The 13,474-nt window shown below is 28.8% G+C and overlaps 1 protein-coding gene across 1 annotated transcript; it reads left to right on the forward strand.

The window, feature by feature from the left end:
• The first annotated feature begins 3,640 nt into the window (after positions 1–3,640).
• LOC137821986 (glutaredoxin) lies at positions 3,641–6,458 on the forward strand. The gene is made up of 4 exons (XM_068626825.1): positions 3,641–4,092; positions 4,624–4,712; positions 6,005–6,103; positions 6,204–6,458. The coding sequence occupies exons 1-4, from the start codon at positions 3,992–3,994 to the stop codon at positions 6,287–6,289; spliced, it is 375 nt and encodes a 124-aa protein (XP_068482926.1). The 5' UTR covers positions 3,641–3,991; the 3' UTR covers positions 6,290–6,458.
• The last annotated feature ends 7,016 nt before the right edge of the window (positions 6,459–13,474 follow it).

Consider the following 13,474-nt stretch of genomic DNA (forward strand, 5'->3'; position numbering starts at 1 on the left):
AATAATACCTAGGTTATTATCCAAAAATGACTAAGTGTTTTAGGAATACTTGACGAGTTAGCCATTAGTGACTACGTTATGAAACAATATTGAAACAGGTTACCCAAGAGTGACTACGAGACGAAAGAATACTCGTGTTGTAACTTGCAGTGTCAGTCTGTATAGTGTAACTCAATACTTTGATTGAGAACTAGATATAATTTATGTTATCAAACGAACCAGTATAAAAATCTATGAGTAATTTCTTCATTTCTTATCTTGTTAAAATTGCATGTTATTGCTTATGTGCTAACTTAAAAAGGAGATTGTAAACTAAGTTTTTGTAGGTCTTTGATATTTCATTTGTCAAGCATAAAACTATCTTCTAACTAGGTATCTTCAAACGATATACAAAAAGTTTTAAAACACAATTCAACAATCCATTCTTGTATTTTGACCTATTTTTCATGGTCACCCCAATCTAGCACTAGGTACTTATGATTTCCATATATTTTTCTCGACTTATGAGAGAACATTTGTTTCCTCTAGCTATTAATAAATTCATCTATTTTTTTCTTTAGCATCAAACACAATGTGTGACTATATTTGCTAGACTTATTTATATTTCAACAACGCTTAGAACTTTTGTTCTTCTATAGTTTCCTAAAAAACAATTGTTTCAACAAGGCACTTCATGTCTTCTATATACTTTTGTCTTTTGAGGCTTGCATATGTTGATGAGATTTTCTATAAGTACAATGTGTCCGTTAATTATTTGGTCATCTAGTCTCGACGTAGACGTCTAACGCTTCTTGTGCACGACTCTTCTTTTTAACTTATATATTCTCTTATAACACATGTTTCTTTTGACTCACTTTTCTTGCATTTTTTACTTAAAGCTCAACTTGCATCTTGCTAAGAACTTATGTTTCATTCTTCATTCATGATCCAATGTCATCTTTGGTTCGTCTAAAACCTATTTCACATTAGACAGTTTATATTAGACAAATAAAAAAAACTCTTTTTTTATGATAGAAACTTAGGTTTCAATAGTAAAATTAGGAAATTATGATTTGTGTCTTTTTATAAAAACATGAATTGTTTCTATATATAACAAATTTCCATACATATAATGTTAAATTAATTTAAAACCTCAATTTAAAGCAAAAACATAATTCTTCAAACAAAAATATCCTATATATCTTACAAATCTTCTTATAAAAAAGCCTCTGTAGAAAGTTCCTAATATATCATAAAATACTAAAAATTTTAATATATTTATAAAACCATGAAAATAAGATCTTTTTTTTTCTTACTCCAAGCTCTATCTAAAAATAAAAATATTTTAAATAAACTAGTAAAAAAAAAGTTTCATTAATAGTTTAAAATAAACATTGTGGACACAACATAACAAGAAACACATATATCAGTTGATTACATAATAATGACATTTAAGCATAACATTTTTATTCTTCGTAGAGCATAACATTTCAATTATATAATTATACATTTACCATAAATCTTATAAGTTGACGTTGTTAGATAAAAATTCATTAGACCCCTAAGTTATTTTGATTAAAGTGTTTTTACAGCCAAGTGTAGCACATGAAGCATATTTTATATTAGTATTAAATCATGAAAGACACAAGTACTTCATTTGTTGACAGATGGAAAACACCTTGTGCACATATTTTCGTTTGAAATGATAAAGAGATGTAGCTTTTAAGCATTTCATGGTACAATTCAAATATATCAAATGCTTATTCTACATTTGCAGAGACTGTTTCTTCGGTTTGTATTACAAGAGGACTTCGTGAAGACTTGTCTACATAAAAAAATCTCTTGAATAACACACTAAAATTGTTCCACGCCAACAATCATTCTTAAAAGACTGAATGTCAACTCCATGAAGACCATCAACCTTGTACAGTCTTGCTTTTTACTTCACTTTGTATAAAAAGTTATCTAACCTGGACTTAATAAGTCATGTCATATATCATAATGTTACTTGAAGAAGAGAGATGCAATTAATGCTACTTGAAGAACTTTTAATACATCTTTATGTTAGAGAAAGAAGACTTTCTCTAAATGACTTTTTATTCTAATCCTCTATAAATAGAATGTACCGTACCCTTGAAGAAGAAAGGTTGATGACAACAAAATTAATGCTATTCTTGCAATTTTTAAGTAACCCTTGAGTTCTAACCTTGAAAACTTGGAACTTTATTTGTTTTTATTAGTTAATATAGAAGATTGAACTTTATTTGTATCTGTCTTAGGAGGTTAATTCTCTTTTAGTGAGCGAATATGTGATCTTTTAGATTACTATCTTTGTAATCTTGTTTGTTTAGCCAAGAATGATTGCATTTCAAAGAAAACTTAGGTTGATTTACTAGAAGTGGTTGAGGTCCAAATAATACTTGTGTGTTTAGTCAAGAGTGACTTATTCCAAAGAGTACTCAAGTTGTTTACCCAAAAGTGGTTGAGGTACAAATAATATTTGTTTTTTTTAGATGAGAGTAGTTGACATCCAAACAATACTCGGTTGTATTTTGTAGCAGTGGTCTGCATAGTGGAACTTGATTGTATTAATCAAGAACTGGATGTAGTCTTCATTAATACAAACTAGTATAAAAATATTCAAAATAAATCTTTTTTTGCCTTAACTCTTTACAATTGCATGTTATTAACTAAGACAACTTGTGACAAAGAGGGTTTTGAGAACAACTTGTGACAAGTGAAGAACACTCTAAAGCATGTCGTTACAAATTCAAATATTTTCTTCTCATTTTTGGGGTTGGATGTAGCTAATCATAACTCTCATGTGCTATGATCTTCATGGAATAAATATAATTTTGGGTTTCTTTGTAAATTTTTTTAGTGAAGTGGTTGAATGGTCACATGAAAAAAAACACAAGAAGGTGAATTATTTATATTCTCTGATAGGAAATAATGATGCATATAGTGATAACTAAAGACAATACCTAGTGGAGTTAATTAGTAGTGGAAATTCAAGGTTTCTTAATGAGAATTAATGTGGAATTTGGAAGGTTTTGCATAATTTGACCTATAAAATTATGTACTTGACATGCAAACATAAAACTGAAATATATATACATACATTTTTTAAAGCAAATTGAGATTCTCTTTTTTAGTACTTTACAGTTATATATATATATATATATATATATATATATTCGGTTGGTCGGTCTGCACTTCTTTCCTTCCTCTTAAAACAAACTTCTCAATCTTCTTTCGTCACTCTCTCTCTCGGTCTTCGCGAACTTCAGGCTCGGATGGTAATTACAAAAGGCACTCTGATGCTCAAGTGAGAATTCGGTATTCAACACTCAGTGTTATCAGTACGTTGTAATGACGTACGTGATTCTTATAATTTGTGTCTATTTATATTATTATCATAAACTCTTTGTTATTGGGTCGGATTAGGAAATTAGATCATACTTAAGAATGCATTACCTAGTGTTTGATCGCTGATTAGCCTCATTAATTCTACTTAGACGTAATGAACTTTGTAGTGTCGATCGACTTGAACCGAATACCGAATCATGATCTCGGTCGTGCAAACCCTACCAGTACACGTAATATTTATAATTTTGTTACGAGCACATTAAGAATAAAATAAGATTTTAGTCTAAGAAAATATAAAGAGCCATGATCAATTTCCACCAAGAAACACAAATTACCAATTTGCCTCACAACCGAAGTTGAAGTGAACCCTAATTTTCCAATTCCCTTCTTTCCATACCCAAAAGTCAATTCTTACTAATAAGATTTTATTCTACCTTTTTTTCCACGCTAAGGTACACTTTCAAGTTTTGTTCTTATGCTCCCAAACCCCGTGCCACCAAGCAGCAGCAAAATTCAACACCTGTGCTCTGTTTTCGTCTTAGTTCTGTTTCCTTCCAACACTTGTCGAAAGACGAAGCTTCAAGCTTTCTCTCTATTCTGCTCCTCTTCAACTACTATACCATAAAAACATACTTATAAAGAAATGGGATCTTTCTTGAGTTCACCGAAAAGCAAAGAAGAGATGGAAGCATCGTTGAATAAGGCTAAGGAGATAGTATCCTCTGCCCCTGTTATTGTCTTCAGGTAATTTTTTTCAACCTAACTCCATTCATCCATGAAATCCTAATAATTTGATTAAAATGTATTTAGAGTATAGAATATGTGATTAGGTCTAAATCAACTCTAAAACTAAGTTCATGATAATAATATGAGAGTTGTTCGCTATTTGTATACACTATTTTGGTGGGCATATTACCTATGAAGTTCGGACACACCATTTTCCCTACACTCGGTGCAGAAGGACTTATAGCGTAAATTTGATGTGATATGATACGTTTTATTTGATAGAATGGGAGGAAGCTCAACAAAATATCTCTTTTACTAATCAAGTCCATAGTAATTAGTTAATAGATGTGAACAATTAATGAGTTTGACAACTGATATTGTCAATAGAAAAAGTTTTGTGGAGAGATTCAAAGTTCCCTAAAATTATCTTTACCCTTTAACAAATTAGTTTTTGGTTGTGAGCTTAAGTGTGCACTAGAATGAAATAGCTTTCATTTTTTTTTTCTTTTTCATATTGGTAATTCCATCGTGTAATTTTTGTGGTACCAGTAAGACTTACTGTGGTTACTGCAAGCGGGTCAAAGATCTCTTGGAACAGCTTGGAGCAGCCTACAAGGTTTTTGAATTGGACACGGAAAGTAAGGGTGCTATGAATGCTCTCTCTAGTGATTTCATGTTTGGACTATTATATCAATTTTTGTTTTCTTTGCTTGATAGATCAATTTTTTTTTTCATGTTTGTTGTCTTTAGTGATTCTTTGCTTTATTTTTTCAAGTTCTAGTGAGGTACCTGCTTTAGAGTGTATACAAATATAAAAAAATAAGTAGAAGATTTCTTTCAAATTAGGAATCTTAAAGGAGGAATCCACTGGCATTAGCTCATGTACACGTAGCTGCTGCTATTTCGTTTTTTTCTTCTTTTAGTAACTGGAAAGAGGCTGCCAGTTTAGTGTAGGAGTTTGAGTTCTTTCTGCTCTCATAGCTTAGATTTGTAGCCTTCGTGTCAATCCCAGGAGAATAATAAGAATGGTTGTTCTCAAATCAGATATGCAACACATTCTTGCCTCAGTTGATGTTGCTGGAATGGATTCGTACACTCATACTATACTACTAGTAACACATTCTCTAAAGTACTCTTCTAGGTACACTATTAACCAGTTGAAGTTGAAACTTAGCAAATCACAAAATCTCATGGGTCTTACTTCTTTATTCAATGAACTTTACTTGTGATATTGTAGTTGTCAATAAAATTTAACCAATAATAGGAGTGTGTTGTCAGCACTTGTCAATCCCCATTAGTAGTTTATTACCCTTTCTCACTTGTAATGTTTTGAAGTATGTTAGTAACACACTCTTTCAAATATTCTTTATTATCTGCTAAAATTTATAGAAAACTGTAAAATCATAAGTAGTACATACTAAATAAGTAAAACCCATTAAATTTTGTGTTTGTAATAAATTTTAATTAATGGTAGATAATGTATTCAAAAGAGTGTGATAAGATGGAGACTGCTAGCATTTCTCTTGAATTTTTATGTTTGTTAGTTCTAGATTAGCGCAAATGTGACAGTAATTTGATTGGTTCTGAGCACATACATGTAGATAATGTTTTCATGTTTCTAGCAGATGTAATGTTCTGAGATTGTCTAGCATAGGTAGTTCCTTTTCATTGACATTTGCTAATTGTATTGTGAGATTTAATTTCTTTATAGGAAAAAAAACTATTTGTTGGAATTGTAATTATATATACACGTGTGTTATGAATTTTACAGTTGTGAATATGGTATAAAAAAACTCTAAGTCCACCTAACAATCATTGTATAAAGTGGCTGTTGAACTGTATTGCTGAGAAACTAGTCTGTTATCAATAATATGGTGCCTTTAGTGATTACTTTATACTGTTTCTTATATAATGCTTTATGTAATTGAAGGTAATGGAGATAATATTCATTCAGCAATAATTGAGTGGACAGGGCTTAGGACCGTGCCTAATGTGTTTATTGGAGGAAAGCACATTGGTGGCTGTGACAGTAAGGCCCTGCACATGTGTTTCTTTTGAGAAGACCTTGCCAATGTTTTTATTGCTTTATTTTCTTTATTTGTATCTAAAATTTTATCTCTTGATTGCAGCTGTTTTGAAGAAACACAGAGAAGACCAACTGGTTCCTCTTCTGCATGATTCTGGGGCGATTGTCAATAACTCTGCTCAACTGTGAGCAGCTATGTTTAGCAACACAATATTTTCTTAAATAAGGAGAAAGTATATGCTACAATTTCTTGAATAACTTTGCATGAATATCATGCTCAACAAGCATGAGTAATGTGCTCAAATTATGTGAAATAAGACTCTTATTATCATGAAAATGTATTATCAAAGTTGAAACATATCATTATGTGTGATTTTTCTAAGTGATTAGGTCACCTGTTGTAGAGTTCTAACCATTTTTCACGCGTTATTGTTGTTCTGTTTTGAAAAGGGTTTGTTGTATATAGGATTTATTTAACTTGATAAAAAAACAAAAGAAACGAAAAGGAGAGAAAACGTGAGAGGAAAAAATAGCATGTTAGAATTCGTTGTGTCCTTTGTTCTTGTTGTTGGGTTCTCCACTGTCACTGGTTTCAGAGGTTGCTTGTTAATTAATCTGTTCCAAACAACACACTCAAGTTTCATTTACATTGTTGGTATTGTCCTAAACTATTAATATAATCTTAGGGTTTTAATGTATTGTAAAAATGTAAAACATAAAAACTATAACAAAATGTAGACCTTACAAATATCTTATAACTTCATTTTTATTACCATCTAACATTGTTTCATGTGTTCGGTAAATTTATTAATTCATTGTTGAATAAAAATTCACAGAACATTCAATGATTTCTTCGGTTCCATCTAGGGGCACAATTTGACCTATAACTCCTAATTGCTAAACAAACTTCCAAGGGTGTAAGCGACACTATTGAAGATCTTGTCCTAAAACCTTTACTTTTCTCCATTTACTAACCAATTCATGCAACAATACTCATAATTTTCCATTTACTAACCAATTCATGCAACGATTAGTGATGACAAATAAACTTACACTTATAAGTATTTTTGAGATTACAATTATTACTAGTGTCATTGGCTCGTAATGAATATATACAATGCTTTTCAAGGTTAAATACATAATCTTTATAAGCTATATACACTAAAATTCTCCTTGACTTTAAACACTAAACACGAGTATACAAGGCATCTCCGGACAAAATACTAAATTCTTCCCAAATAAAATACAATTTTTCTAGGCTATATTATAAAAGAGTTGTTTGTTTACGAGGTTTATACTCAAATGAATGAATATGAAACTACATGTGTTTAAATGAATGAATATGAAACTACATGTGTTTAAGTCTTTTGAAAGGAAATACACCAAGAAAATTTGACACTAATGAATTATGAACAAATCCATATAAGAGACTATGTCATCACCTCTAACTTTGAGGTAATGGATTTATGAGTTGTATTCTTTATATGTTGCTCAACATTCCTATTTCTATTTAATGTGAGACTCAAACTTACACTAAGACTCCCAATAATATCCTCCTCAAGTGTGAGTCCTTTCTATATTGCTACATTTTTCCTCAATCGAAAACATTTTTCACAACGAGTACCTCACAAGTGACCCTTACTTATACCCCATTTACCATAATAAAACACATTTGCATGAAACCTATGCTAGAAAGGCTTTCAATACAAAGATCACTCTATATCATACTCCACTAAGTCAATCACCAAGATGAACTATTGACTCTAAAGCCTTTTCAAGGAAGTGACACTAGGAAAATTCAACACCAATGAGCCATGAACAAACTGGTATAAGAGATTACAACACCACCTCCTACCCAAAATCTTAAAGTAATGAATTTATGGGTCTTCCTCCTTATATGTTGCTAAACTTTCTCATTTCTACTCAATATGGGACTAAAACTCACACTTGGATTCCTAACAATCTTCCCCTCAAGTGTGAGTCCCTTCCACATTGGACACTTCCCTTCAAGCAGAAACATTTCTAACATTTATTTGCACGATTTATCTTAACAGGACACTTACTTGAAAAACCTGTCAATAAGACTTTGATTCAAAGAATTCATAAACATAAGATTCCTAATACATCCTTACTTCTACAGATAACTTCACAACAATGAAAGATATAAAGATCTATCTCTGTCTAAGTCGTCTAGTAGAAGAACTACAATATAAGCACTTGAAGGTTTTTTAACACAATTCTCATGCACGTGAGGTTTGTTAGTTGTATTTTGGAATGTTAGTCTTTTTCATGTAGGTGCTTCCACCACAAAAAATTATTAAATAGAAACTAATTTTAGAGATAAAAAATAATTAGTTACTATATTGACTAAATTAGATATTTAGAGACTAAAAAATTATTGATATCTAAAGTAATTTCTATTATTAATAAAATTTATAAACTAGTTTCTAAATTGATATCCAATTAGCTAGCAAGGTTTTAGCTATCAATTAATTTATATTATAAAGTTGGTAGCTAAATCTTGATAACTAAACATATACCAATTTAGAAACTAGTTTATAAATTTTATTAATAATAAAAATTACTTTAGATATCAATAATTTTTTTCACTCTAAAATAGTATCAAATTTAGTTAATATAATAACTAATTATTTTTTGTCTCTAAAATTGATTTGTATTTAATGAATTTTTTGTAGTGTTCAGGTCTCCACAAAATTGCGAGTTGCACGCTTTAGATCATTATGAGTAGGAGCTTTTTAAAGATCCGTGACTTTTTTTGATAATTTTTTAAATTTGACATATTTTATCATTACTTTTATGCACTATTTGATTTCCCTAATTTCTTTTATGATTTATAGAACAAATATAATATAGCACATTATTTGTTATTGTAGCTGTTTAGAAAACTTGAGAACTAGTAATCCCTTTTTATTTATTTAATTGTTATTTTTTTTGTCCTAAATGTAGGTGAAATAATTGATAGAAAATGTCTCTTTGTTTATTTGAAGGCAAAACATGTCTAACTATGAATAACAAAGTTTACAAAGAATTAAAAAAAAAAACAAAGTAAAATTAAAGGCTTTTGGGATTATCACATATACTTATTCTAAGTCTCAACTCAAAATACAAAAAAGAAGGAAAAAAAAGAGATGAAGATGAAGAGTATAAGCCTAAAGAATTAGAAGAGTTTTAATATTCAAGTAGAAAAGATGAAAAATGTAGTAAAAAAGGTAATGAGACTCTTAAAATATATAAATGTTTTTCTTTAGTTTAATTACACAAGTAATGTATCATCTAATTCAAGTTGATAGTGTTGAAAAAGATTCTTTTGTTCATGCATATTTGAAAAAGATTGGATTGAGATTCAATTCATATGAACACTTGCATTCTATGTTTGACATTAAATTAATCATTACTCAAACAACTTATAATTTATTTTTAGTTCTTCACCATTAAAATCAAAATAAGTTGAATAAATTTAAGACTCCTAAGACACTAAGAACATAAGACTCAAGCAAATGAGGTAAGAAAAAAAATTGACAAAAAAAAAATTCAAAAGCAGAATTTAAAGTGCTTAGTGAATAAAAAGACGGAGTTGTAAATGACAAGAATTGAAAGGACAAATTGAAATTGCTTGAATATAAAAGCAAGAATTGAAATGTGCTAAAAATTGAAAGCAGAATATAAAAGCAACAATTATAACCATGCTCTGATTACCACATGATGTGAGTTGATTTTAAAATAGCACATTTTATGGGTTGCACTTTGTTTAGGACTTTTTTGTATTAGCAATTATGATGAGAAACCCAAAGAAGATTTCCACTGGACACGAACTTAACCAAGTGTGAAGGTTCACTTCTAGAGGCAAAGAGAAAAACTCAATATGATGATTATGATGATGAAGGTAAATTGCGGAAATGGAAAAAACATAAGATAAAGAACGACAAGTGATAACCAAAATTAAAAGACAAACATGATATCATAAAAAGGAAGGGAATGGATGGCGCACAAAGGAAGATAAAAAATTACTAAGCACACTCTACTCAAATTACTAAGCACATCCAACTCTAGTTTATTCTTCTATTTGGACCGTCAAAGTGAGTCCAATTTATTTACAAACATTTTTGTCTTGTAAGAAGACCAGAAGAAAGAACATTTGATGCTATGATATACTAGTTGTTCTTCTGTTGAGTCCTTCCGATATTTGGTGGGTCATTGCCTTGAATGTTGAGATGATTGATCACAGTGTAAATAATCTCTTGTGTTCTTGATCATCTACTTGACTAATTGGATTGTATCATCATTTATATCAAACATATATTCAAAACAAAGGTAGACAAAATTGTGTACGTCCTAAATATTAGAATTGGTTAATAAAAACAAATGGTTTTCTTTATATATCTATATCCTAAATTTGAATTTTATTTTTTATATTCTTATATTATAATATAAATTATTTCTACATTTAAGGAAATGAGAAAAAAGAAAACTAGTTATTGGCCAAATTCAATTGTCCAAAAGCCATTTAAAATAGTAATACCACTTTATATTTCATACATACATATTTATACAAATTTTATATGTTTTATATGATTTTTTTATGTTTCGCATTTATAAGTCTGTTTTGTTTTTTTTTTTATTTAATCTAACATTATATTACCCATTTTTTTAAATTTTTAATAAAAAAGAATTGAAAAGTAATGAATGGCCAAACATAGTGGAATTATAGAAGGCTACACACATGATATATAATGGAACTTGGTGTATTACTAATGAATAACAAATTATGGTAAGTAAAAAAAAACTTTCACTTTTATTTTAATAAATTTAAAACCTATATTTTTTGTTGTTAAAATTTTACAATTTAAGTATAGATATTTGATTTATGGATAGAAATTTTAAATTTAAATATGTAAATAAGACAACATATAAAAATATTTATAGAGATATCGAAGGTTATTTTACGGTTTGTTTCATATATACATTTTGAGTGTCATATTAATGTTAAATTTGCTTTATATATTTGAAATCTTTCTTTATTTGATGTAATCATATTCATAGCACTTTTATTTTAATATTATGAAATATTCTAAAAGGTTAACTATATGATGTTAACATTGTATAGGACAATATTTGAAAAATGTGGATAGAGTATATGAAGAAGAAATTTCAAAAACACATGTGTCATTGGTTAAACATTTTGTATTTGTATTAGGAATAAAACCAAATCACTCACAAGGTATAAGAAGTGTAACAATGATAAAAATAAATGTAGAGAGAATATTTTGTATTTGTATTAGGAATAAAACCAAATCACTCACAAGGTATAAGAAGTGTAACAATGACAAAAATAAATGTAGAGAGAATATTTTTTCAAAGTCAAGTGGAAAATGCACAAAAAAAAACAAATGATTTAGAGTTAGAAGTGCAATATTTTTTTCAGTATAAAGGTTTGGTCACCCTTAAGTGATTTATAATTATTTATTATTTCTTCCTGATAAAAAAAATCTAAAAACAAGAAGAGACTAACATTCAACTTCAAACTGAATTGAAATCTCAATGTTAATTAATTGAAGCATAACTTGCTATGAAAACTCAACATGATCAACTAAATTGAAAGGGAGATGAAAAGTCCAATGACTACTTTATTTGCAGGGTTATTTAGACGTTCAAATGTTCCATCAAATATAGTAAGTTATATTATTGTTTAAAGTTTTGTATTAATATATGTCTATAATTACATCTTTACATTTCTAAACTATTATTAATTAACTTTATCAATAGAACCTAGTTTTAGTAATATTTAAAATTATTTTCATAAGTATAATCGTGACAAGAGTACTAGTGATAATTAATAGTGACATATTTATAATAGTTGGGTATTGTTCCATGAAGACCGAAAGATCATTGGTAGAATAGTACTCTTACCATTTATAAAGATATGAATTTTAAAGTCTTCCATATCTTTTGCGAGAATAAAAAATGTGTTGATGATTTTGCTAATATTGATCTTATTAACAGACTGAATGCTTTAGTCTTTACATCGTCTCGTGTTCTTTTTTAGAAATCGTTTAAGTTTTCCTAAATTTAAGTTTTTATTAGTTATTTAGAAGTTGTTTATTCATTCCACGAGTTTTTGTTTGGTTTCCTCATACTCTTTGTATATTTTTTTTCTTATTTTTTATGTGGTGACATGTGATTGATGAAACTTTAAAGTCTCAATCTAGTTAAAATGTTAAAGTTATATTATTCTTAACATATTTTAATAAAAAAAACCTATGATAGTACTGTTTTTTTTTCTCGACAAAATGAAAAATTCAATTAAATGAATATAAAAAGGATGTCCAAACCCTGTAAAACAAATTATGTAAGACAATTCTTCCTTTACCACCTACATACATCCCCTCATATACAAAATATCATTATGCTACGTTTAGTGATCTTGTTACTTATACCAAAAATACATACTATAGTGATCTTGTTACTTTCTTAAAAGAAAGTATATATATATATATATATATATATATATATATATATATATGCTCCCAAACTTAGATTAGATCCGCTGTTATATCTTTGGCAAAATTCCAGCTCCTTAGACAGCTATACCTACTTCCATTTATTAATATATAGTAGACAGACCTAACTGTCATTCTTCATCACCTAGCTATATTTCTCTATTTAGGTTTACATTGTTTAAATGATTGACAATTTTTATTTTATGTGCTCTTTCCACTCAAATATATTCCTTTCCCAGTGCAGGTTTTAATTTCACCAAACTCACTACTTCCCCCTCCCATGGTCTACATATATAGAATACAATCTATGGAAAATATCTCCTAGACTATCATGCTACTAATGTTATTAACCAAATGTGTCTCTGTCCTATGGAATACATTTCTTAATACCTATCTATTGTCATTTCTCTTTACAATATTAATAATAAAATTTCATAAAGAAATTTCATCAACTAATTACATTTTCCCTTTTACAACAATAGTAAAAAAAAGTAACATATACAATAAGTATTTAGATAACCACCCAATTAAGTAGAAATGAACTCTATTTTTATTTTAGAACGTACAATAAGTAACTAGTTTTTTTTTTCTTTTAATTGAAAGTTACACTTTTGACCACAATAAATTATATGATAATGTTTTCAGTTAGTTCATAATGGCCAGAACATATTTTTTTAAATCAAAGTTGGTTTGCAAAAGCACAAAACACATTCAAAAACCTCAATTACCATGGGTCCTATAATAAAGCCTGTCTCCCCTTTCTGGAGCATTTTTATTTTTTGCATTGTAACCAATGGTACGTTATATTATATATGTAAAATATAATAAAAAGAAATAAAGAAATTAAATTATACTA

This window comes from Phaseolus vulgaris, chromosome 9 (assembly GCF_000499845.2).
Source record: "Phaseolus vulgaris cultivar G19833 chromosome 9, P. vulgaris v2.0, whole genome shotgun sequence".
NCBI classification, from domain to species: Eukaryota; Viridiplantae; Streptophyta; class Magnoliopsida; order Fabales; family Fabaceae; genus Phaseolus; species Phaseolus vulgaris.

Bases quoted from the DNA above. Each gene is read 5' to 3' on its own strand.
- LOC137821986 (XM_068626825.1), top strand. From the start codon at position 3,992: ATGGGATCTTTCTTGAGTTCACCGAAAAGCAAAGAAGAGATGGAAGCA. The intron at 4,093-4,623 runs GTAATTTTTTTC...TTGTGGTACCAG, and splicing joins GCCCCTGTTATTGTCTTCAG to TAAGACTTACTGTGGTTACT. The intron at 6,104-6,203 runs GTAAGGCCCTGC...TCTTGATTGCAG, and splicing joins GCACATTGGTGGCTGTGACA to CTGTTTTGAAGAAACACAGA.